The sequence below is a fragment of the Anser brachyrhynchus genome, assembly GCF_964034855.1.
Source record: "Anser brachyrhynchus genome assembly, chromosome: 9".
Lineage (NCBI taxonomy): Eukaryota > Metazoa > Chordata > Aves > Anseriformes > Anatidae > Anser > Anser brachyrhynchus.
In genome coordinates, this window is record NC_137703.1 from 13,777,928 (window position 1) to 13,804,773 (window position 26,846).

General features: G+C 39.1%; 1 protein-coding gene across 14 annotated transcripts in view; it reads left to right on the forward strand.

Annotated features, from left to right (window-relative positions):
- Positions 1 to 26,846, forward strand: part of LOC308199938 (glypican-5-like) — a 433,019-nt gene that overhangs the window by 205,252 nt on the left and 200,921 nt on the right. Inside the window, exon 9 of one of the 14 annotated variants that reach the window (XM_080604869.1) lies at positions 25,679 to 25,833. The exons of 11 other annotated variants lie outside the window; for them this stretch is intronic. In XM_080604869.1, coding sequence (XP_080460995.1) covers positions 25,679 to 25,739 — 61 coding nt within the window. In that variant the 3' untranslated portion in view covers positions 25,740 to 25,833. Of the gene's footprint in view, positions 1 to 70; positions 8,936 to 22,115; positions 24,212 to 25,678; positions 25,834 to 26,846 lie in introns of those variants that run through there. 2 more of the 14 variants (XM_080604866.1, XM_080604868.1) reach the window with 2 other exon arrangements.

Genomic DNA, 26,846 nt, shown 5'->3' on the forward strand with positions numbered 1-26,846 from the left:
GCTACCAAGATAAAATATGTTGTATGGACAATGCACTGGTAGTGAGACCTGATGCCTTTTGAATTTTAAGGAAAAATTCTGAAAAATCAAGGATTGCTTCACACCTCTGATACTGCAGCCAGTGGTGGTAGCTTTCTGAGTCCCGATTGTGCTGTGTGAGTATGCATGCAGTGTGGTTATGAGCAACAACGCACTTAAAGAATAGGCTGGATTGAAACTGTATGCTGGAAACAGATATTGTTTTACATACTACATAGGTGTATATATGTATATGTACACAATCGTTCTCCTTACACTATTAAAAGATACTTTTACAAGCATCCACAATTAATTTTAGTTGCAAGCCCTTCCTCCTTTTCCTGTTCCTTGTGCAATCCAGCCACCAGAGGGAAGGAATGATTGCATGCATGCCCATATACATCTACGGCATTATGGAGAAGCTTCTGGTGATGCTTCAGTGTATTTATGTAAAGGTTTTCTGTAAAGTCGTAGAGGAAATGAGGAAAGAAGTGTTTCCTCCTGAGTTGTATGACTTCTGGAAATTAGTGGTTGAGTTTGCAAATATGAACTGTTTCCGTTGTTAGGGGGAAAGATTTATTATTGTTTTCAGAAACTTAAAAATTTTCTTTATGGTTTTGACCAGAAATCATGTTTTCTGTTGAGGACTTCTACTCGCAATATAGACTATTTCACTACCTTCTCCCCTCACTGCACATTTTCTAAAAATTCAAGGCATGTCTTCGCCATGACCCACACTGAAAAACTACGTAAAGAAAAGTGACAGAAGTCTGTGATGTTTGTACATGATAGTTGCCTCATGGATAACTGAGATGGATCATATGGCTGGATGTGATCAGTAATGATCTTTATTTTAAACTGGTATGTATATACTTAAAAGACTTGTCTTCGTTTTAGTGTAGTTTTTGTGATGATCAAGGAAACAGTTTTTCTCCTGGAAACTTAATAGAGTGATCTCAACATAGAGATTTCTTTAAATGTAATTATGTGCTAGTTTGTTGAAAGAAAACTTAACACTAAAAAAAGAGTAAAACATTAAATTACCCAGAACTGACTACAGATGCAAAGTTAGTGTGTCATGAAGCAAGTTTGGTGTTCAGGTACAGAGATAAGAAAGAAAGCCAGTTGCAAGCATCATGTAAGTTTTCATGTGGCACAAAAAGACCACTAGAAAAAAAAATGACATCAGTAACTGCTCACCCAAGGTCTTTTTCTGCGGCTTGACAGAATGACTGGGCTGCTGTGGAGTCTAGTGACAGACTGTGCTACTTCACTCAGTTCACGTGTGCCTGGTGGGCAGCAGACCATTCAGTAGGTTTATTTAGTAACCTTCAGAACTTTTTCAGTCACCCCTCAAGTCCTTGTCCACTTTCAGCATCTACAACATCCTTTTGCTAAGATGACTTTTTTCTTATGAAGTCCTTCGTGGTGTTCATGAATATTTGGGGGTTCATTTTCCATAGTAGGCATTTTATTCTTTTAATAGGATAGAAATATGTTTTAGAAGGGGTATCCAGCTTTAGGTGTCAGACTTCTACTTATATATGTATCTATAAAGCTTCTTAAGCACGGGGATGGATGTTCAAGAACACAGGACAAGTCATTTGAGGATGTAACCATTTTCTTGGAAAATTACAACTTCTAGTTACAATAAGTGATGTATTTGTTAAGTTCACTTCAAGTTAGTGTGGTTACATGAGTTTTCATGTTGAATAGAATATGTACTTAAGAGATTTGTTAAGTTTGTCACTGTTGGAGGAAACCGCTTGAAAAGAAGAAATAGCTGGGTGTATTAAAGAATTTGCTATACAAATTGTAATGTTCTGGGTAACTTTTAGACAGTGATTTATTGACAGGTGTAAGGAAAATACTAGCAGGTACGCTGAAGCTTTTTTACACTATTTCAAGAAGAAATTGGAGATGTAAAAGTAACAATTAAAAAATTATAGTAGGAGGTCAATTTCCTCACTCTTCCTTACAAGTCCTGTGTGCCTGCAGTGATGAAAACAGCATTTATAGACTGTCTACAATATGATGAGGTGAATGGAAAAAATGCATTCAATTCTTTGGAACTTGGAGCAGGCCTGTAGGAATGAGTGGTTTTTTAATACAGCTTATCAAACAAAATAGTTAGTGAAAACTTTTTTCAAATCAAAACTTCTTTCAAGTGAATTCTTTTCCAAACAGAAATTAATCATCATGAGCAAAGTTTTGCTAGGATTAAAAACTATAGATGCTTAAAAGGAAGTAGGAAATGTGAAAAAAAGAAATGTGGAAATGCGAAAAATCTCTTCTTGATAGCTAAGCTGCTGCCAGCCCGCTTGATATGTTCCCTTTGAGGATACAAATTACTATTGTGCTCTGTAATAGCTCATAGCCCTCCTCTCACCTTGGTGCCTTGTTCAAATACCCCATTAGCTTTTAGTCACAGCAAATGATACTGTTTTTCATACGCTACTGTTCTGTTCTTGCCAAGCCTTTCTGCATACAGCTTGTGGTACTTGCATTTCACACTCTTGGCTCGGCACACTGTTTCAGTGAGAGCCTGACAGTTGCAAGCTGGGTGAACTCCTAGGGGCTGGTAGAACTGCAATCCGTGTGTACCTGTGCTTCACTGGTGAACTAAATGGGATATATTAAATACAGATACTTTGCAGTTTGGTCCAATTTCCACGGTGCTTAGAACAATCTTGCTGTGAATTGTCATTAAGGTAAATTAGGCCTTCGTGTTGTTTTTATTTGTGTTACAGGTCCTTTGTTTCCAAAGGGTGGGTTAGAAATCTTTTTTGGATGCTCTCCAAACCTGAATGTCAAAGAAACAAAATCATGTCCTTTTTACTGTATTTCCTTAATTATACTTCCTCTGTATGTTTGGGAGTAGGATGCTAGCAAAATATCTTAGATGTAGTAAAATGTGCCTGTGACTGAATGGATTCAGTCACAGCCAACTTCTCAGACAAATTGCTGTAGCAAGGTAGGATGGAATCCAGAATTAGAGCTGAAGTCAGGACAGGTTTTCTTTCTTGTATTGAAATGTTTTTCACTGAAAGGTGTTGATTCATCAAAATGAAAAAAAGGTCTGGGTTCCGGCTTAGAAGGCTGATGAGTCACCCAGATCCCCAAGGAACTGTTAGGCTGTGGGGAATTTCTCTCTCTCCCATTGAACCAGCTGTATGAATAAGCAATCAAATAGGTAATCTGACAAAGAAAGGAGAAAAGAGGCTGAGTTGTGTAGCTCTGTGGCTAGGGTACTCAGCTGCAATTCAGCTGCAATGTGGGCAGCTTGGGTATAAACATCAGCTTTAATAAATGAATGTGTAGAGTAGAATTTTGTTACTCTCCTACGTGAAAGATTTGGGATTTTCTCAACAGAAGACAGGTAAACTTTTGAAATGATCTTTTTTTTCTTTTTTTTTTTTTTCCCCAGAATAAGAAAACTATTTGGTAACTATTTCTAGTCCAGAAATTGACTTCCTAATAAAATATGGTTATCCAAGCGTGTTTGTTGACTATGGTAGTATTCAGAGCCACGCCATCTCATGCCTTGCTGTTAGAGGCAGATTTGCTTGTAAGATGCAGATCAGATGAATAGACACAAAGACAGTTTGGCAAACATTTAATGCTTAAAAAGAAGTTTCATTTAAACATTGTTTATTCCACAACCTCTCCATTTTACTGACTAAAAAAAATCTTGCTGTTTCTTTCCTTGCCCACTGTGTACTTTTCGCTGACATTTGTTATGATTTTTAAAAACCAGATGATGTACTGTGTTCTGAGAGCAGTCAGTTTAAATGCAAATATTCCCATACAGCTACAGGAAAGAACCTTATGGAGTTAAGAAACTAAGAAAATTAGCTCTGATGGAAGAGTAGTAAGAAAACTTGAAATATGCTCTTTCCAATTCCATCGGATTAGGCCAGCACCTCCAGGTAATTTACGTATAGTATTTGATCCGCTGTAATTATGTGGGTATGCCTTCTCCATAGCACTCAGACTCTACAGCCAACCCTTCGCTAGTTTCTGCTTTTACCACAGTGTTTCTGAAAACAGGGTTGAATCTGAAGCTTGTAATTCAGAGATTTGTATGGCAAATACTGCATATCATGGACAAGGGCAAATCTTACTGTGCTGTAGTGTAATGCTATGTAGCAGCATGTTGGAGCACCTCCATGGTGCAGAAACCCTTCCAAGAGCCTCTTCGGCCAAGTTGTACCTTCATAGGTCTCCTTGGGAAGAGAACTCAAACGTACAGCGAAGTGCAGGATTGGAGTCTACGTTAGCAGTAAACACAGGGCATGTGTCAAAGTGTCACCTTGCTCCAAAACTCTGAGTTGAGTTTGCAGCCAGAAAGAGGTACAGGGAACGTGAAGGAGGTTTTGATAACCTCTGAAGTAAAGTTGCTGAGAAATGGCAGTAATCTGCTGTTGCTGGTATTTTGGGATTTAGGAGTCAAATACTACTCTTAGTACAAAGTATAGGGGAGCTGCCAGGACTCTGCAACGGTGTGGGCTGTGCTGTTATTGCTGCTGTTGCTGTCACAGAGACACAGTTGCAACAAGCCAGACTTTCTGTAGGGGAATAAATGCCTTTATGTTTTAGGGATTTTTGCTATCTAGTGCAATAATGCCAAAACTGCAGCTCTCCTGAAATATGATGAGTGGAAACAACACAGGCTCCAGGTACAACAAAGCCACCTCTTACATGGAGGAGATTTCTCTTCATGAAAATCTTTGCGGAGATCTTAGAAGCTTAAAACGTAAGTTCTGTTTCGGTTTTGCATGACTACTCATAATCTCCAGTTGCTACAGGGGGAGGGGACTGCCTTCTGTCCTGCCATAGTGGTATTCATCACTGACAGGATGGGGAATATTTCAATGAAAAACCCCACATTCCCTTGGCAAAGCACCATGTTTCTGTTGGGCAGGCTCCTTTTGAATCCTTTCCAGCTGTGAATTCAGCAAAGAGCATTCCTGTGAGGAAGGGTTTGTCAGAAGAGTGTTTACACCTGGTGTGTCATCTGCAGTGTAGCAGGTACTGCTGCCTAATGCCCATATGCTAGTGCTGCCTCCGCCGTGCTAGAATTGTCATTGGGTATCTAAAAATGCAGAGCTGACTGATGAAAATAAATTTTTAAAAACTTGTGCTGTAGTAATTTAAACTCTCTGTGGAACTAATGGAGCTTCTACTCATCAAAACCACTCGAAGAACTCTTTGACTGATTCTGTAGAGCTAGACTCTGTCTTATAATTTTCATCCTGAAGATAAAGGACTATTCAAGTGATTTATTTATTTTATTATATATTTTACATTTAATAAGCAGGCTTTTGCACCTGAGAATTCAGATTTAATTACAAACTGCATTGGTCTATAGCTATGCTTTAATCTCTTCCTTCTTAATTCTTGGAACTTCATCTAATAATGTATTCTCTTGAGGTCCTTTGTTATTCTTTTGTCAGCAGCGAGTCACGTACAGAAAGCTTTACCAATATGTTTCAAAATAAAATAGTGTTCTTTTAAATGGCAGGTAAGGGGCTATGCATTAAGTGGCTTTTAGAAAACCCTACTGATTTAGGTCGTTGGCATGATTGTTTTAGTTCACAGCAGAAATTTTAAGGGAAAAATTATTCCTCCACATTTGAGAAGTAAAATTTGTGAACTCAACAACTGAGTTATTAGGGTAGTAGAGTAGACTAACGTTGTGCAAAGTAGCATATATTAACAAACATTTTTGGAATAGGGATCGTTTTACATTATTTCCATATTTTTACTATTGCTTTTGGACCTGGTCAGGCTGGGAACACCAGATGTGTTGAAGGGAATTTAGGTGCTCCCATGCAGTTTGAAGTTGGGTGGAAGGCAGTAGTAGAACTCAGTAAAAAGCCAGATTGTTTACTGAATTTGTTACCGTGCTCCTATGGTTTAGTTCCTGCTGGCAAAAGCCAGATTAGCTGTATGACTTGCTCAGTGTACATAGGATAAGGGACAGCTGCACCCCTAAAATGTTTTTATTCTACATAGAGAAGCCAAAATAAAGCAATTTCACAGAGATAGATAACCAAGATACAGTATTTTAAACAATGCATTTGAAGTCACGATGAATGTCTGCAGCAAAACTGGCAAAAGACCATCTCTGTAGATTGCTAATCTCCTTCCCTAGCTTAGCTCTATATTATTTATTGGGTATTGTAGCAAAAAGTTGGATGTCATCTAACATTCAGTTTAGTTTATTTTAATCTTAAAGCATATTTGGGCAACTGCCTGTGAAGTTCTCATCAGAATGTATGCTGAATACGGTGGGCTGGAAACAAAGACTGGACTGAGAACTACTGTGTGTTTTTCTCCATGTCTCTGACCCAATCTTTAGAGAATTGGTACTGAACTTCTCTCAGCCCCCTGGGGATCATGTTGCTTGCCTTGGAGGCACTCAGTAGCCATGTCACAAGCCATGTCCATCAACTTGCTACATGTGTTTGAAATGCAGGCATCACCTATCGTGTGATGAGTTACACAGATCATGAGAAGGAATTTAAAGTGAAGAAAAAATACAAAGAAGGTAGCAGCATAATTGAAATAAAGACAGAAGACAAGGTGAGATGTTTATTTATATCCAAATTATCTTGCTAGTTTCAAAGGCACTTCCTCTGTAAGGTTATAACTTGTAGCCTATTTAAGTAGAAGGGTACTAAATCAGATAGGCTTACTTTGCTGCCAGAGAGCTCAGTTGATGAAATGTTTCTGGTTTGCTGATGCACAAAACAGAGTAAGAAAGCTTTCCCAGATTGATCCCTAGGTGGCCTTCCTTACAGTTCTCCCCGTTGCTGTACAGTTTCCTTTTCTCTGGCAGCAATTGACTGTGGTGTCACCTATATGGTCGTTAGCCCACCAGGACAGACATGCAGAAAACTACAGCTGCTAAAGTGCTGAAAAACCATTGGTGCAGCTGTTTGAACTGACCCTGGTTTAGCATTGGAGTGTGGTGATTTTACAAGCACTTGAGTGCATGAACTGACAAGTGCGTTTTGGGACCACTTGTATTTCTTTTTTGCTAGTCATTACACTTGTTTATTAAAAGTTATGGTCAGCACAAGCAACAGCGTATAACTTGGGTGAGCAGCCTGCATCACGAGCTGTCCATCACAACATTAATGCTCAAATAACTTTCTAGATACTCAGAGGTTTGGACCTCAGCAAGAGAAATTGAGGTAACTCAGAAAACAGCTTAAGAAAAGAATTCTACAATAATCAGGTAATTGTGATAAATAATACTAACTGTGAGCATTTAAAAAGTTATTTAGCTGCTATTAGAATACGTATGTTGCTGGAACTGAAATGCTGAATTAAACATTTTGTAACCTTTCAATAACTTATGGCAGAACTAGCAAAACTCATGCTTGCACACCCAGAAGTTAAATGTGAATTGAATTAGGTTAAACAGAATAGTAAACTAAGGAAAAGAGAAACCATTGCAATATACTTCTACACATATAATGAATTTTATATATATATATATACACACACACACAAATCAAGCAAGTTCTTTGGAAAATGAACTATCTTGAGAATTCCAAGTGCATTGATTTAGTCAGATTTATGGAATTGCCACACACTGAGATTTGGCAAAGGACCACAACCAATTTCTTGCCTACAGAGAACTGCTGATTGCAAGCAGACTTGGAACATGAAGAGATTTCTTTCTAATAGATGTTTTTCAGTTGCATCCTCACAGGCTGATGTGAATTATTTACAGAATCAATAGAAGTTCCCTATATAAGGGCCTGCATTAGGTAATAGGACTTGATCCAGATTAAAAATAAAACCATATTCATTTTCTGTAATGACAGTTCATGTGTGTGGCTTCTAAGTATTTAAAGAAAATTCTGTGATGTGCAAATCAGTGCTTTTTAACTAAAATTGCTCACATTGTATCAATAGGTCATTTTTACAGACAGCTTTTCTGTGTGACAGAACTAATAGCACCAAATAAAGCATCGCATTTGTAGAGGATAAAGGGTTTAAGTAACTTAGGTGACTGTTTATAAGATGGAGCAGGAGTGTGAAATTACATTGATAGCTTTTGACAATGAAGACAGAGCTTCTGTTATGCAATGCTGATAATGCCCTGCTATTGGAACTAAATGATGTGACTCTGTACAAGTTACTTTCTTAATAGACACAAGATTAGACGTTGCTACTGAAACCATTGTGTCCATGTGTTGACTTAGCTGATGACGGCAGTTTAGGTTCCAGCTCAGCAAAACGCATAAACCTGTGCTAAGGCTGTAGTTCTACCTGATGCCAAGCTAAAACAACATGCTGATCCAAACCTATCCACTGGTTTGAGGGTGCAGTTTGAGCTGCTCTAATGGCTACTGGCCACCAAAAGAAGGGCAATATCACCTCCACCCTCCCTTCCCACCCCACACCTGCCTATATATTCCTACCCTCTTCCTCCCTTGTTTTAGCTTTAATAGCTTTGCCAGTTGTACAATGAGTTGATTCGACTAGGTGGAAAATTGGGAAGCAAGGGAGGCAGTGAGAAAGCATGCAGGAGGAACGGACATGCTTTCTTGCTGCTCTTAGGTGTTGTATCAGCCGTGTTGCAATGCCAAAGCATGCTTTCATTCTGCTGTGTTGTTCTACTGGTATTGAAATGGCTTTAAGTCGTGGAGGTGAACCTTTTAGGGTATCACACAGGTTTGTAAGGCTCTGTTAGTGGCCACATATTAAAAGACAATTTATCAACAAAATGCCATGGAAAAACAAGATTCATGGTCATTGGCCACACAATAAGAATGTGCAGGCCCTTCTTAGCTGATAGACCAACATTATCTGTAAATCATATTTTTGGATTTAAAGGGGTTTTGGGTTTAAATTCTTTTAGATTCACACCAGTTATTGCATCAGAATAAAAATAAAATGATCGTTTTATTAAAGTGAGTGGCATCATTTCTCAGTAATTTACAGTACATAGTACCTGGGTTTGAAAACATGCTGAAAAATATTTTGGCATAGTGGTCTCTCTGGCAGTCTTTGACCATCTGTGTTTTATTAACAGAGGTTTAAAGTCACACCTTTGATAAACATCCCCGTTTTGTGTAGTGGAACATGTTCCCATTACTAAGAAACTCAATTCAATAAAGTTAGCAAAGCATCTCTATGGGGAGCATGGTAGAAGAGGGGTCACGAGCAACTTTGTTAGTGTTCTTGATTACAACAACTTGTAAGCAGAAGCACCCATAGTGTTATTCTGTTTTTGGACAGATCCACATTGTAGTAGATTCAGGAAGTGCTGGACCTAGTGTACATATGCTCCACTAATGGTGTATCTGTGCACGGTAAACATGCTTCTCTGCGCTGGGCTGATTCTGCATGGAGGTGTGTGCCTGTAGAGCATGTGTCTGTGCTGCATGTTTGTTCTGCAGGTATGTATAAGAATTCGTTTGCGAATGTTCACTGGATGTTTTTTTGAGTTACAAGCATTCATCATGCAAGTGGGAAGATATTTCTATATGACGGATGTCAGTTGTGTGGGCGGAAAAAGATATGGTAAAGAATGTTTTAAAAGTATGGTAGGTTCATGTAAATGTCAAATGTCACAATACAAATGTTGCATTCTGCAACAAATATTTAGTCTTCAGAGAAGATTATGGTGGAATTTATTTTTCATTATCTTACGTACTATAATACCAGTTAAGTAGCAGCAAGTTTTCAATACAAGCTTGATCTCGTACAAATTACACAGATTTAGTGGAAGGCCTTTCTACAGTGTTTCTGAACTACAACTTTTTGGGAGCAATTGTCCATCATGGTCTCTGTCACTTGAGCTGCTGCAACATCTGCTTTGGTCGGACTGCACCATCTCATACCAGCAGAAAATGTGATTGTTTTTGCTCTGTGATTGCTGTTACATAATAGCGGTTTGTTTTGACAGATGTTTTATTTTCTTGTCTGCTAAGTATTCAAAAATTTCTACTTTGCTACAAACTAATGATACAGAATACTTCATTTCAATAACCAGACATTAAGTGGTTCAAAAATTGAGCTCAGACTCTAAATTTTTACTTTAGCTTATTTTGGCACTCTTTATAGTTCAAGAACAATAAAATCAAAGCTTTTTCTTCCTTTGCAACTCATCCTTCATACACCTTTGAGTCAGAGTTCTAATTCTGTATATAATTCTGGACTTCATCCAGTCCCATAATAGAGTTTCCAAATTGCCTGCATCTGTTCGTAAACATTATTGTAATCTTGTGAGAAGTCTGTCCGGTGAATACCTTTTATTTCTTGGCCCTGAATCCACCAAAATTTATGCAACAAAAACTGCAAGACAGTTTGGTCAGGTCAGTATCAGAAGCAGTGATGAGACCCGTAGAACAGTTTATTAGGGAGGACAAACATAGCTGAATGTATTCATACTGCCGTCTGCTAACGTACTGCCCTACTCGTCTAAAATTCCAAAACATTTTTAGAAGAAATCCAGTCACAATTTTGATTAATTAATTTTAAATGGAAAATGAAATGACACAATGGAAAAAGAAATGACTCAGAAAAAAAGATTTATTTTACGTCAAATTATACTTCTGTACTGCTAATGCTGAAAAGAATAAAGTATGTGTCTTCCATTTCCTTATCCTCCCTATGTGCACACAGGACAGAACAAAGTTGCTAAAAGAATTTTTACTGGTCTGTAATTAGCTCAAAAATTCAGCAATGCTCTTGTGAATGTTTGTTGGTTAACAGTGAAGTAATTGTCTTGAGTTCGCCAGAAAGCCTGCATAAAGTCTTATGTTTACTCCCATCATGAGCTTTGTTGGGGAAGGTTAAAATTTGTTCTAAACAAAAGTAGCTCTCTGTGCTTCTTGTAGCTTATGGTGTTGAATTGCTCAGTACTTTTTCCAAATCTGTGGCCAGGATTACGCAGGTTGGTACTAGAGCTTCCAGATGAGACATCTTGCACATTTGAAGCATTCAGATTTTAAAACAACAGCTGGAGTCAGTGACCAGGTTCTCAGCTGCTGAGATCTTCTGTTAGAATAATGTATTGTCTGGGGAGAAAGTATGCGGCTGACACGGTATCACTATTTATGGGGCTGACTTCTGAAAGTCGAATCTTAAAAGCCGATTTCATCTCAACAGTTTGTTTCATTGTCAATTGCTTAACCTGCATTGCGTTCTGCAGCTACTACATAGTCTGCTTGTTCATTGTCCCCACTTTCCTTGTTGCCATATTTATTTTGTGAAATATGGTGGAAGTGCTCTGTAATCTTTCTCCAGAGATAACTTGGCTGTTAAAATTAAAAGAAAACAAGCAAATGAAAAGCCATTAAGTATTGGTGGATCAGTGTTGTGTCACTACTGGTGTTTTGCTGTATTTGCAAATCAGTGTTACATCTGATCAAACAAGCTGAAGGTGTCAGGGCTGGCACATTCAGTAGGCATGTCTTTTAAAAACAGCATTCAAACATCCTGCTCATGTGAATGTGTAGTGTAAAAAATAAAAATCTTATTTAGTAGCTGTTGCCAATACATTTGCATAAATACAGGTACATGTGAATACATACATCTCATCCTAAGACTGTCAAATGGAGTAATTAAAGTAGTAATACAAGAAATGGAAGGACAGTGCCTAACAGTTAGGGGAAGAGATGTGTTCAGGCAAAAGCAAATGAGCCTGGGCAACAAACCAGCAGGTAGTGAACAACTGGTCTGACATGAAAGTGGATATAATAGAGCAAGCAGAGAACATGCACCTCCTGTGACAGAAGCACCAACTCTGCTCAAGAAAGTGGTAAAGCTGGGAGGAAGGCATCATACATTAGCGCTCCAGCGGTCTGTAATGAAGCTTGAGGGCCTGCAGGTATGCTTGGTGATTATCTGTGCAGGGGAAGCAAGAGCAGAAAGTCCAGAGAGGCAGTCCAGAGAAGGACATGGACACTGAGGGCAAAACTCAGTGCCTAAGGCTGAGAGGTGAAGGCATCCAAGGGACTGACCAGGAGAGCCTGCCTCAGGAGAGGAAGCAGAAAGAGTATGGCTAGGTTAGCTTAGTAGAGTGAAGGCACCGAGGGGTTGTGTTTGCTCTCTATAAATACCTTGCCACAGAGGGAGAAGAGTTATTTAAGTGGAAAAGATTGTTGGCAAAGGCATATAAGTGAGTGTAAACTGAGTACTGGTAAATTTAGCCTGTGAATTATCTGTAAACCCATCAGAGAACTGAGCTGCTGGAACAGTATATCAATAGGAGTGGTGAGGGAGAAATAAGCTATATTGTTTTAATATGAACCATTTTAAGCATGAAAAAGACTAGACGCTAGAGTTCAGGAGTTCAGTTTCAGTCCTGTGTCCTGGAAGGACCACTGGTATCTGAAAGAGCAGCTGCTCATCCACTGCTATGGTATCCTGCATGGGGAAGGTTTGGTTTTTGGGTATGGAGGAGGGATGTAAGGCAGAACCTGCCAGGGTCTTGCAGGCCGTCGCCATAGAGCAAATATATCCATCTTATTTCATAGTCTTTTGTGTCCCACCAGTGACAAAGGGAGAAAGCTTTGCTTTGTTAACAATGTCATACAATTAATAAGAAGGGAAAGGGAATTTGAGGATTTATTTTTTTCTTCATAGGAGGTCCAATAATGAAAAAAATCTTCACAGGAAGAATTTTAGCACTGCCTATAGTGTGCCCACTATTATTCTCTTCCTTGCTACTTCAGCAACTCCATGTAGTTAATTGGCCTCCGTGCTCTTTGATTCTTCACGTGCTCGAAGGACAATAAAGCTCAACGTCATTGTAGATTCTCGCAGGGCAAGAAATTTGCAGTTGCTCCTGTCTGGAGTTTCCTACCCCAGCAAGGGCCCCTGAATCTTACCCTTTCCTGTCAGCCCTTGTTGCCCTGTGCTGCTAGAAAAGAAACTGTTGAAAAAGATACACTTTCATTTCTTTACCCTTAGCACAATTTACTTCCTATGGGAACTGCTGAGTGTAGATCACAGATAGTTGGTTAAAATGATCAATGGTTTCTCTCATTGAAATGGAAATCTAGTTATAGGATGAAGTGTGTTATTGTTAGATTTACAATGGTGATAACCCACAGAAATGTTTAAGAGATGGTTGCACCAATCCATTTTCCTTTATAGCACAACCTTGTGGAAGTTGACAGTTACTATGGTTTCATGTTGTTCAACACTAGTTCCCTGGAAAAAAAAATATAAATAAAACCTTGTTTTTTCATAGTGAATGGGGTATTGTTGTGTAAATTGAAATCCAGGCAGATGAAAGGAATTTGAATTTGAAAGGAATTTCAATAAAAACATTGGAAAAAGGGAAGGAAGAAAACATCTCAGTTTGCTTAAATAAACTAAGTTGGAGGTCAAGGAGAAATTTGAACTTCAGTAAATTTCTTAGAGCAGCACAGATGTGGTTACAATGATGGTGCTTTTCCACCCTCCCGCTCTCAGGTGAATCTCACTGCTTGAGCTGACTCCTGCCAGAGGTATGATGAAAGAGGGGAAATTAGTGCTGAGACAAATTGCTCAGTTGAAAAGACTTCATTGTGTTTGATGTCTTCATTGGAAAGTTTTCCCAGAAGGAAAGCGCTGTTCTATCTCATGCAGGAAAAAAATAATAAATAACAGTATACAGTTTAAATGAAAACAAAACAAAACAAAAAACAGGAAGAATCTTTTATCTGGGATGAAAACACTGTTATTGCATTATAGTGGCTCTGTGTGGTTTGATTACGTTATGCGCCTTGCGTTGGTTGGGTTGGGTTGGTAAATATGCCTTTTTCTCTTATAGATACCTATGGGTATTGTCACCTTCTCTAGCTTGTTATTCTCATGTTCCACCTTCTGCTGAGCACACCGTCTGTTGCCCAGATCATTTGACAGAGTGGCCAGGGCCTTTGCTTAACTTGGAGGAAGGAGTGGATACTTCAGTGGTCTCTCTACATATAATTTATATAATTTAAGATACTTGACAAAGTATTTCCACTGAGCCTGTCCCTGGGGTTCCCTGCAGAACAGCAGTGGGGCAGCTACGTGCAAAGTTCTGGTGAGGTTCCACCATTAAGGCAAGGGGAAAGGAGAACCCATCTTCCAGTATTGCTTTTTTCCATTTCTGCCTTTGTATTATTAGACATGTGTCTATGAAGATCTTAGGGCTGTGTGTCAAGGGGCTTTAAGCTAATAAACTGTTTGCAACAAGTTAGAATTGATGCCTTCTAATTCATCTCCTGTTGTCGAAAGCTAAATTGCCTTACTGATCCATGTTTGAAATAATAACGTAAATGTTTAGGCTGTTTTCATATAGATTAGTTTTTGATTATCATTAAGATGAAAGGTCCAATTTAAAAATTATTTTTGTATGAAAAATTGGTATGAGCATTGTGTGGTTATCTTTTAGATATAACAGGGCCTGAAAATTATGGATCATTCAATATTTCAGTGACATTAGGTACAACTCTAATTATGAGAAGATATAATTATGAGAAGATATTTTACATCCTGTTGAAAGTCAGGCTTTTAATCTGTTTATGGAGTTATTAATTCACACAACTTTTATGGTACATCTTAATGTGCTAATTACTGATTGCTAATTCAAGATAAAGATTTCTCTGAAGTGCAGTAGCAATTGTGATGGTCTGCTTGTTTGTATTAGTTTTCTCTTTTTTTTTTTTTGTAGGAGTTAGGGTACAGGCAGCTATGTTGGTTGATGAAACAAGAACTTACACAGAATCGGAGTACAGAGCTGAAAAAAATAGTTGATGCATGACTAGTTATAGGTAGAAAAATCAGTGCTGCTGTTAGAAAGCATGCAAATGCTTCTGTGTTACAAGACTGGCTGTGTTTGTTGGGAGATGGTGTGTATTTGACAGCACCGTACAGGAGCAGGCTGGAGCTTTGTTGCATTTGCAGGTGAGCCCCAGTCTGGCTGGAAACAACTGCAGGGGTGCTTGGCTGCCTTGTACTGACCACCTGTGTCCTAGGGCCCATCGTCACAGCACATGTTGAGCTTGAACGTATACAGATTTTCAGTTCCTAAAGAACTGAAGTACTACTGAAAATGTTTTTTGTTTTTTTTTTTTTTTTTAGTTACTGGAATTGCTGTTGAAGGTGAAACTGCTGTAAGAAAGAAAAAGGCAGTACAGGCATGTATATACTGGCCTATCTGGCTTGTGGAAACCTGTAAGCTGCAGTTTAAGCAGTGTTTGGAGCAGAAGATACACTGATAGAGCCAAACCAGAGTGCTGTTCCTGAGGTGTTTCAGAACACCTTCCGTTTGAGGGTTACCAGAGCCCTGGCAGCCCCTGTGAGGAGACCCTGGCTGTACCAGCCTGAGCGGGATGCAATGGTAGTCTTGAGTGTAACTTTAGTTGGAAAGGATTATTTCCCAGATATACTGTCCCAGCTTGCAGCACTTTGTGGCTCAGGTATTTTCTGAGTCTTTTTTTTTTTTTTTTTGCTCATAGGGGACTCCAGTAGTACATTTGGTGTATTAGACATCGTTTATTCTTGTGGTCTCTATGAGGCAGTGGTGGTGACGGTGTATGTGATATGACAGTCTAGTCCCATTTTAACCTTGCTCTCTCCTAGTTCAATTTAATGCCCTGTTCCACTACAGCCATCCTGATATTGTGTAAAAAGCAGACTTCCTCTATCTTTTCCAGGTCATTCATAACTTTATTGATGTTAATCTTGCCACCCACAGTTACCTGTTTCCCACATTAGCAAACCTTAGCGTACGTAGTCTGTCCAAGCATTCCAGCTATTCTGTATTTTAACATACTCTTTGCCATTTTTGTACTTTTATGTATATCATTTCTATATCCTTTCTAAGATGGGATAACTAGAACTACACAAAATCTTCAAGACGCAGGCTTTTGATGGCTTTGTAGTGGTAAAAATTTGTATTTTTTACATGGAAAGAAAAAAGGAGAAACACCGAACAGTGTTTACCTTTTCTGGCAATGACGGAACCCTGAGCTGACGGTCAAATTGGCTGACTGTCGTGATTCTGAGGTGGTGCCTAATTGTGTCCCACCAGCGTGTAGGTATTTAGGATAGCTTTTCTCTGGCTGTATTTGCTGATGCTGAATTTAATCCATGGGTTTGTTACTCAGTTGCTCAGTATTGGGAAATCCTCCCCATGACTCTTCTTGGTCAGCTATGATTTTTCCCACACTGAACAATTTCACATCACCAGTAAATTCTGTTACTTCAGTGCATCTTAAAGCTAGACGTGTTCTTGAGCTGGTTCTCAGGAGGATGTCAGAGCCTCTGTCAGGATGTTAGGTTTCTCCTATCTTCTCTTGCATAAAGAATTAAGTGCGAAATTGGTACTTTTATAGATGGTGAGATGGTGTCACGTAGGGAAGCCTTGCTGTTTTCAGTGGTGACACACGTGCCTCTGCCAGTGTCCCAAACCTGAGATGATGATTGGGTGTGAGGAGGCAGGTGCCTGTGTTCAGTGGGGATGGATAACTCACTAATTTGTTGCCTGACTGGGGGGCGGTGCATATTTTTCATGACCGGCTTAATTAAAAGGCAGAAGAGCTGATAAATAACTTTAAATAAGCTTTCATCTGAGCCCAAATAGCCTCTAGAAGATGTTTTTAATACAATTTTGCTCAAAAAGTCTGTTTGTGTATTTCTCAATTCCTTTAGTCTTTGAGGATTGCTGGTTTCTGCCACTGCGCAAGGGGCTCTGTACTGACAGCATTGTTGACTTCCCGGTACATACCTCCAGATTGCCACTCTGCCTGGCTGTGGACACATACATACACACACCTCTGCCCAAAGATATCCTGGTAGATCTAGATAGCCTTTGGGAAACCCAGCAAGTTCTTTCCTTCAAGTGCTGGCCGTTACTCCAACTAATGGAAACCTCGGGCCTGCTCATTTAGCCCCCAGCATCACAAGCTTGCCTGACTCCCACTTCTTCCTGAAGAGGTTTTACGGTCCGTGTGGCAAGGCAGCTTCAGTACCTGGCACGTAGAGTGTACCACCAGCATTTTGAGTTACGTAGGGCTGTAACTTCAAAAATAGGCTATCTTGGCCAGAGAAGGGAGCAGTATCCTTCTTTCATTGTTAGATTACAAGGTGTCTTAATCTTTCTAGTAGTGCAGTAATTATAGGAGTGTCGTAGCAGTTCTGACCATTTGAAGCATCTTGCAAATAAGCAGACATCAACAAATTACTTTAAAATCACTGAACTTAAAGTAATGCTTTGTTAACTCTCTACTTGTTGAAAGTAGGCATGGATCTTCCCTCCTCACTTTTTTCCCCCACAGAAAACTAAAACACAGCACTCAGTGTTTCCAGAGCTGAATTCTCTTAAAATTTAATTGAGGAAACTGTGATCCCATAAAAAAAAAATAGAAAAAAATCCCGCCTTAGCTTGGTTGTTAAAACGAAATTTCATACATCTGGAAAGCACTGTTCATTTCTCGTGTTACACAAAATTAGCACATCAGCTGAATGGAAAAGAAAACAAGGGATGTCACATTCTGCCAGTTATATTTATATTGTGCTACTTGTATCAAATATAAAGGAGAAAAAATACGAACACATAGGAACATGACAAATGCAAAAATAATAGACCATTAAATACAGCCTAACTCCATTCGTTACTGGAATCTGCTCTGGTAAAGATTGGGTTTCCTAGCAAAGAGGGATTATCTTTCTGCATCTCGCTCCCCAGAAGCTATGGCTATTTGGACATAAATCTTTTCTCATGACCCACCCAACAGGTGGATGTTGAATTCGAGGTGCTTGCAAAACATTGTCATTAGATGTGAATTATCTGCTTATCCCTTGGGGCACCTTTTCATTGTTGCTTGCGGGATTTATTCGCGATATTAAAAGCAATAAGCAGAATAAGGATGTGAAAGTGCACGCTAGTTACTTGGCATCCTTCCAATGTGTGGTGCTTGTTCTTTTTACTAACAGAGATCCTAGTGAAAAACAGCAGTAAACTTTGTAAAGGGAAACCATATGTCACCAGAAGGATAAATTGTAAGAGCGAAGAAAAGCAGATTGGGCTCTCAATTTTGTGTCTGTATTCTGGGTCTGGATGGATCACAATCTCTAAGCTTTTGGCACCATTCAAAGCATAACAACAGTGATAGATATTTCATGCAGAAGTTCAGTGCCATTATAGATAAACTCCCAGTATTCATCAGCTCCAGAGGCACTGTGCTTTTCATGCTTGTACCTAGCAAAGCCTTCTGACCCGAGCCAGACACAGACAAGCAACCCAGAGAATGTATTGTCATTTGAGGCAAGATTTAAACTAATACAGTTTCTCTACAAAAAAAAAAAAGTCAAATGAAAATGATGGGATGACTGGTTGTACTGTGTATGATTCCAAATTTAGATGTACTTGAAGTAATACGGGAGTCAGATTCAATGATAGCCAATCTAGTATGATTCATGGTACACCTTCCAATGAAAATGGTCTTTATGCTTCTGTCCTGTCACTGGTAAGCTATTTGGGACTGGAAACATCTGTTTTGTGTTCCTGATTGTCTCTGACCTGATGGCACCTTAGTCAAATCACTTAATTTTCATACGTCTCCCATCTCCCAAGCTTTGCCTGCAGGAACTTTTTTCCTTGCTATGTGCTTACACTGTGCTTTACAAAGTAGTGCTGTGATCTCATGACAGCATCTGGCCATTGCAGAAGTGGTGCATTAATGCTGTTAGGACTAGCGGTAACACCTACAACAGATCATTATATAAAAATCCTAGCTTTCCAACTAGAACAATGGTGTTCAGCCTCATAGAGGATTGTTGATCACTTGTTAGTACTTGTAGTTTCAAAGTCAATGAAATTATGATTTATAAAATGATTTATAAGTTTTCAGTATAAATCTCTTCAGATGCCTTTACTATCATATTGTTGCATCCTTGAGGGTCACAAATTGATGTGTATAAAAATATTTGGTTTTCTGTTAAGACTGTAGAATTTTAAATAAATCGGATTGTAGGTTTAGGGACTAGTGTTGGAACTTAGAGGGCATTTTTGTTCTTTTTGTTGGTGGTGGTGGTTGGTTGTTTTTTTTACTTGAGGGTCAGGGACTATGCAAGAGCTTAAGAGTGGAATGTAATAAAACAACCTTACTATCAATATCCCTTACTCTAGCCTGTGATTGTTCTGAAGAAACGTATGCTGCTTTGTAACACTTCTCTACATCTGAAAATACTCTTTATGTCAACACACAAGGAAATAGGTAATTATACTGGCAGAATTTCTGGGCAGCAAAATAGGCTTAGCAAAAGATGGGCTGTTCAGGTTTTCAGCTGAGATTTCATTAAGTGATTTTTTAACAGTCTTGCTGCTCCTTTGCTGCTCTGTAACTGCTGACTCTGTAGAGGGGAGCCAGCATGCAGTAATTAAAAAACTTCTCAGAGTGCTCTAAGAAAAGCCCCAAATACTAGACATACTGTAACACAAGAACAGCACAGAAAGATGTTTGCCATTCTCTTCTGCTTCAGCTGTGTCAATTTGCAAGAGATTAACACAAAAGGAACTTCTGTTATTTTTCATTTGATATTAGCACCTGTGGGGTGCTCCACAGTTGTAAACATAGAGTTTAGAGCTCGGTTATGAAATACAAGAGATTGTTGGTAGGAAGTATTTGAACTAGTATTTTATTACATTCATTATGTAAAAAAATTCTCCATAGAAGAAACAGCAGTATTTAAAATGCATACATGCTCCTTTCACATTTTTCCTTGTTATCTCTGTAGGCTTTTTAGTTTTCCCCGGTACAGTTGATAGAAGAGAAATTGATTTTTTTTTTCTGTTATTTCAGTATGGTTCTGTACTGTGTAAGCTAGTCAAAAATTTTGCATCCATGTTTTCCTGGAAGACTGTGAGTAAATCAGACTCGTGACTACCAGGAAGCCCAGGAAGCCCAGAGAGAGTAAAAGTGGGCAGTCTTACAGCAGACCCCTGGGATGAGTCTGTCCATATTGGAATCTTTCAGCAAAAGAGAAGTTGTTTCTCTCTTCTGATGACCTCCTAGGTCATCAGAACTTCATTTATAGTAAAGCATAGTTTTAGCATAAAAGACTAGGCAAAATGTTGCAAATGCCATCAAATGTATGAAAATGTTGATTCTGACAGTATTGGCCAGGGGTTCAGCAGGAGAGATGGAAGTGCTGGAAGTTGAATGGCATTCATGTGAAAGCAAATTTTGTAAACAGCTTGCTTACCTTGCATCTGTGAAAAGCTACAAACTATTAAATATTTTTGTAAAATAATCTGAAATTTCCTGCCACATGATGTTTCCCCATATTGGATGCTTCTAAGCTAAATGGGGTGGGGGGTGGGGGGGAACAAAAAAATGGTAAGACTGGCAGTATGCATCCCCACTAAGGCTAGTGTTTTAAATGCTCTAGGCTCATACCCTCAGATGACATTTCAGAAGGAGTGCTTGTTCTTAGTTACCAATGTAAAAATGTTGTTTATGTAGACCACGGGAGACCTTAGAGATAAGTAATTATATTTCATACTTTTTTTTCATGAAAAAGGAACCTAAAGTTTTCAAAGAAATAGCGTTTAAGAATTTTCTCTGGCAGAAATGGTTGATTCCAACCCTAGTTTTGGCAATAGTGGCTGTGAAGCCTTGGGCAAGTTACTTCATCTCTGGAAACAACAGCTTCACGGGAAAATGTGAGGTAGCTGGATTTTCCTCACAGATGCACTTTGTAGCAGAACCAAATAGTCTTGGTCGAAATTCTAATTGAGTGCAAAGCATTAAGTTCATTGAAGTGGCTGGCCTAAGCGGCCTAAGCTATAAAATGTAGAAGTTCCAGGTCCACCATACGCTTTTAATCCATACTAATGCTTTTCACTTGATTGAAGCAGAACTGCACTGAAGCTGGGCTGTCATTGTCTTAGATCATTGATCAACAGCATTTTTTAAATAAGATTGAAAAGCTGGTTTAGGAAGAGAAAAAAAAAGTGCAAATTTCTATGGTGCAAAAAGTTCCTGATATGAATTGTCAAAATGAGCTATACATCTTTTTGTAAGATTGTTTTCATTAGATTTGGACAAATGAAAGTATCCTATTGGATACTCTGGAAAGAAGTCGATCTACAGCTCCCACCTTCCCAACAGAGCAGAAGTCCAGAGTTCCTGAAGCAGATAGGTCTTTTAGGAGACCCTCAGAAAGTTGTTATTTAGCATTTAGTTAATTTGAATTGTGAGTTTACAAATACAAACTTCCTTCATTTTTTCCAATTAAAAAGTTCATCTCGGACAAGATAACATATGATGACAGCAAAAATTTTCCATTATAAGAAGGCAGCAGTGGAAAATCTCTAGTTTTTAACCAACTTCAGCTGGTTTTAAACAAAAAAAAAGGAAAAAAATCAATTTAACAGTTGTTAAGGTTATTGAAAAAAATCTGGGATATTTTATTTTTTTAATTACAACTTGGTGTTTCGTTAATCCTTGTGAATATAGTAGGGTTAAGCCTTTTAATGACAGTATAGCTCCAGGCAAGATCGTACTTTATCAATAATCTTTTATGCATGCTAATTAGGCACTAATGATATGCCAGATTCAAAAGGGGAAATAACTGTAATTGTACTTTAGGAATAAATTAGGATCTGATGGGAAATACTGTCAGATTTTTGCTTCTGATGAGAATTTCTGTGGGCTATACCAATCAAAAGGGTAAACTGGAGTTTCGAAAACTCTGCATGTAGGAACTTTGCCACGTAATTATCCTTCTTATGTGCGACTGCAGGGTCTCACGTAGGATGCAGAAGAGCTGGTAAGCCTAGTCCTGCCGCCCTCCTACAACTCATGACCTCCTTGCTATCAGGAGGAGTAATGCCATGCCTCCAGCTCCTGGGGCTCTGCTGGTGAGCAAGGGATGAGCATTTCCTCCGCTTCTCATAGCCTCCAGCCAGCAAAGCCTCTGCCAGCCTCTGCCGTCTATCTCAATTGCACCTTCCTGCGGCTGAGCCTTGCACTGGGAAAGCAGCAGTGTTACTGTAGCAACTCGGCCCTAACTCATCTCTTTACCTTGTTAGAGCCATCATCTTCCTGGTTCTGTTCTCACTCAAACGCACTTTTTCATTTTGACAGACTGCATTCCCCGTTGCTCAGGCTCTGGAAAAGAAATCCCTTTGCTGTCAGAGCTCATCTTGAGCAGCAGGCCCCAGTTCTGCCCTCCGTGGGCTGTGTCGCTGCCAAGAAGCGCTGGCAGCTCCTGGCATGTGGATGGGTATGGATGACATTGATATTGCCTGTACACAACCACCAGAGCAGAATTTGGACCACTTGTGTGACCATCTCCTCTGTTTCTTCAGCGAAGATTTTCTTCTAATGGCCACAATCATTTCGGCCCTGACTGAGGGAATGGACATAGATGTCAAGTGCACTTATCCTGGTGCTTTGAGCTGTTTGCTTCTTATGAAGAGGTTTAAAATGTCACCCACATGGAATATTTCAGCAACAGGGAAGGGATTACTGCTGTCATTTTTTTTGCTGTGCAAGACCAGTTTTCCTATCCAAAATGCTTTAGCAGAGCTCCTCTATCCCGCATGTAGCCTTGATTCCCCTCTTGTAATTTTAGCTGCTTGACTGAGGCAAGTAATTTAGGGGCCTGTTGGCCTCAGTCTCCCTGTGTTGTCATCAGTCAGGCAGTTTAAGTGGGTGATTCAGCTCTTCAGGGGGCCGTGCTGCCTGACAGAAATGCCTCCTCTCGTAAACAAGAGGCCAACCTCAGTTTTTTCACTTGCTTCATCCCACCCTGCCATATGACTGCTGTTCCTGCAATTTAAGAGGAGTCCTCTGTTCTGGCTAAGTAATAACTGAGGAATTGTCTTTCCTTTATATCTATTTCCTTATTTATGCTCTTCTTGCTGTATGTGAAAGAGAATGTTTAAACAGAGTATTTTGAGGACTAGAAGATGTAGGGGAAATAGAACAAATCCTATGTTTCTTTTTTGCTTGTATCCAAAAAAGTCCTCAAACATTTCCCCAGCTATATTGGGTATTTTTCTTTAAAAATGAGATTATTGTTTGCATTCCGTATATTAGCTTTCAGGCAAGCAAGGCGCCTCTTATTTTTCTGTCTTTGTAAGCAAACAAGCATAAGATGACTGACTTCAGTTCCAACAGGGTTTTCAGAACCTGCCTCAGTGTGGCATTTTGTCCTGATCATTTGAGGTGTTTTCAGATACCTTTGTCATGTGACATATAAGCAGACTGTCTTACTACCATTGACAATTCCTTTGTGTATTTAGGAAAAAAATACCTTTTAAAAACATTTACTCACAGAACTTTTGTATTTTCTTTGTTTCATTTTTCTTAATTTCCCTTCTTTTATCAAAACCCATTATGCCCTTTGCTTCCAGAGTATATAAAAGTTGTCATCTGGCTGGAGAACACATGCTTTCAAGATGTATTCTCAATATTATTTCAACATTGTTATTGTTGTCAGCAACATCTTAGGGCCATTTGCAGCAGAGTCAAGTATGCTTTCAGTAAAACTTGGCATTCATTTATATTTTCCAGCTTGCTTATACTAGAAAATGAAAAGTTAGAACAGAGAGAAGTTAGAAAAATATTGCTAGAAATGTTTGGCCTGTGAAATTGCTTCTTTTGTGATTTTTTTTTTTCATGTTATGTTAGTCTCTTTTCTTAGTCTGGTGTGTTCATTGTACAAAATCTTGGGGTTTCTACTTAAGAGCTACTCAGGGAATGGAGACATTACCTCACATTAGCAGGCCCATTCATGAGCGACCTGTAGGATTTGAAGAGTAATACTTGTAGAAAATTACAATTTACATTTAATCTGTAGGGTTTTGTATTTGTTTTGGAATAGTGGGAATAGTGTTTTCAAGCAGTGAGTAAACCTGAGAGGGCTCTGATGTTTTCACATATATTCCCTTAGCAGGGGAATCAGTTCAATTTATTAAGTTACCAGAAATTAGTTACTTGATCAATTTTAATTAGAACAGTTTTCCATTATAGCACATTTAACCTGAAGGCTCATATGTACAGGCAGAGTGTATTGCAATCTTGGATTGCAAACTATATACTAATATTAAATTCCAGACCAAAAACTGTTCTCTGTTTCTTTTTAATTAAAATTCCTGGCATTTTCTATTAATGGTTAATTATTATAGGTTCCAGAGACAAAGCAGAAACATACTTTACACCTGAAGACTTCTGTGTTAGTTTATTAGAAGGACAACTGAACACCAGCAGAAAGAGTAGGAGACCACATCTGCTTCTCTTCAGTTGAGTGGAATCAGCTCTACTCTGCAAAACAGCAACCACAATGTAGGCTCGATTCCCTGGCTACATAAGGGTGTGGTGTACCAAAAAATAGCCTAACTCTGTGCTCCACACTAAAACCCTTTGTTCAAAATTTTCATATATATGTACACAATGCTGAACCAATGCCTAATCTGTTCACAAGCCATCCTTGCACACCCTTGAACTTCTGCACAGCTGCATGTAAATACTTCTCATGTCTTTCAAGTACAGTTGGTTATCTTTTTATTGCTTCTGCAAAAGGACGTACTTATATGTCACACTTCTTTTGAGCTTCGTGTGTAACAAAGAGAGATTGAGGGCGGTGGTTGCGCGCAGGTGAAATACCCATGTCCCCAGTCAGGGGTAACACAAATATGTTAAGGCATTATTTTATGGTAGTCAGTAACCAACATAATATTTTTCTTACACAGAAATAGGTCACAAATTTAGAAAGACTGAATGAGAAAATAACATTCTCTCGTGTTTTAAAGTTTTAGGGGTTTGTTTTTTCATTTTGAGTGTTTAGTTCAGGTCCGATGAGGGGGAGAGAGAGAAATGGGTGACTCTTTAAAGTGTCAAATCACAGCTTTCAGAAGAAAACAGTTCCAAAGAAAGACCTAATAAAACTTTATTGGACATGTTTTAAGAAGTTACAAATGTTATGCTGTAACTCATTCTGTTTTGATTATTTTTATGCTGGAAATATCTCATCTGTGAATGTGAAAGAAAGTAAAGACTCAGAGAGCGAGAAATATCAAAGCAGATTTTTGTTCTAGGTTGTTCAGCATTTACTAATTTTCTAAGCAGTGTCAAAACATCACTTAGTCCATCTGCCTGTCTGCTTGTAGAATACTACCACCTGGTTTAAATATTTTATCAGCAGAGTTTGAAATGAATCATATTTTTGTGAGCTGGAAAGCAATGCATTAATCTTTCAGTGCAAATGAAATGTTGGATAAATCTTTATAGCATAATGCAATAGTTGTTTTCTGTATTGCACCAGTGGAATTACTTAGCTCTCAAAACTAAAGTTTATTTTCTGTAGTTTGTTTTTCTGTCCAAAACAAGAGTTGGTGTAAATCAGTGTTGTGCTGCTCACTTCAGAACAGCTATGCTGATTTATTTCTTTGGATAGACAACCTCATTAGCCCAGCTGGGCAGAGGTCAGGTGCAACAAAGATTGAAATCAAGAGTAGTATTTGTGAATAGCAACTTTAAGGAGCCTTCCTGTCTTTCAGAGTGTCTTGCCTTTAAGTGTAATTGTCTGGGCTCTTCCGGGGTGAGCAATGCATTCTACCTGTGTTTGGGAAGCCAGAATATCTGTCTGGTGTTTATCAAGCTTGTGTTTAAATTTATTTATTTTTTTTTAACATATCTTTCAGGGTTATGGGACTTAAAGTGAAAGCTGTGTTTCCAGAAGATTTGGCAGGGAGACTGTGCTAATGCTTTCCCAATTTCTTGGGCTACAGTCAAGGATGGCTTGGAGCAAACAAGAATAAAAATACACCTTTTTGGTCAGTCTAGGCCAAAAAAATTAACTGCAAATTTGTTTAGTGTTTATTTTCTTAAAAATCAGATGTGAAAGACCTAAAATGTTAGAATGGACTTCATCATGCTTGTCTGTTGATTTGTTTAGTGTCAAGATCAGGCTTTACCTTATGAAAGGCAATCAGGGACAGAAGCAAGGAGAATGCAGTTGGTGAGAAGCACAGGGGAAGCAGCAGCCTGGGGTAGGAGGGCTGGTCTCAGCAAAGGGATGGGAGGAGAGGTGAGGAGATGGGAGCTAAAAGGCAGGGCTTGTGGCAAACCGCTGCAGTGCTGCTGCTGCCATCCCTTGTGAGGCCCTGGGACCTTTGTGTAAAGGCTGGTGGCTTACGTGCAACCCAGGAGCCCCGTGTGCTCACATTGTGTGCACAAATTTGTCAAATTTAGATTGCATTTACAGGTTGTGGGTAGCTTATTCTGGAGACTGAACTCTAACGTAGACTGAATCTCATTTGATGCATAATGCTGCAATTTTGTAATTGTTAAAAGATGGGCTTTCATGGTTTGTCAGCCCCTTAGGCTGCCCATAAGACTACCCTAATGCCAAAACCATGATGACTGATTTATCAGTTTTCTTACTGTTAAAGCATGTGAGATAGCATTTGCAGTGGAAGACTTGGTAATAATGCTCATAGCTCACCTGGTTATTGGTGAAGAAATATTACACACTGTTAAATCGAGATGGGATATAAATTGTTACAGGTAGTTAAGATTTCTTGCAATAATGTTGATCTTTACAGTCCCTGCTCTTCTGGAATTAGTGAGCCCTTCAGTGGAAAGGGCAAACTCAGTAATGAGACTGATGGGTGGAATAGCTTTTTCCACTGGGCCAGCTGCAGTGTGAAGCTGGAGGAGGAGGAAGAGGGAGCAGCCCAGCCCATCCCCTCCTGCTCAGGGCCTGTGCCCCCGTGTGGAGGCAGCACTGGGATGGAGTTGGATTTTGCTAAGCTGCTGTCCTCCTGTGGCACAGCCATAGCAGGAGCATATCGCCTGTCCCTGGGCTGG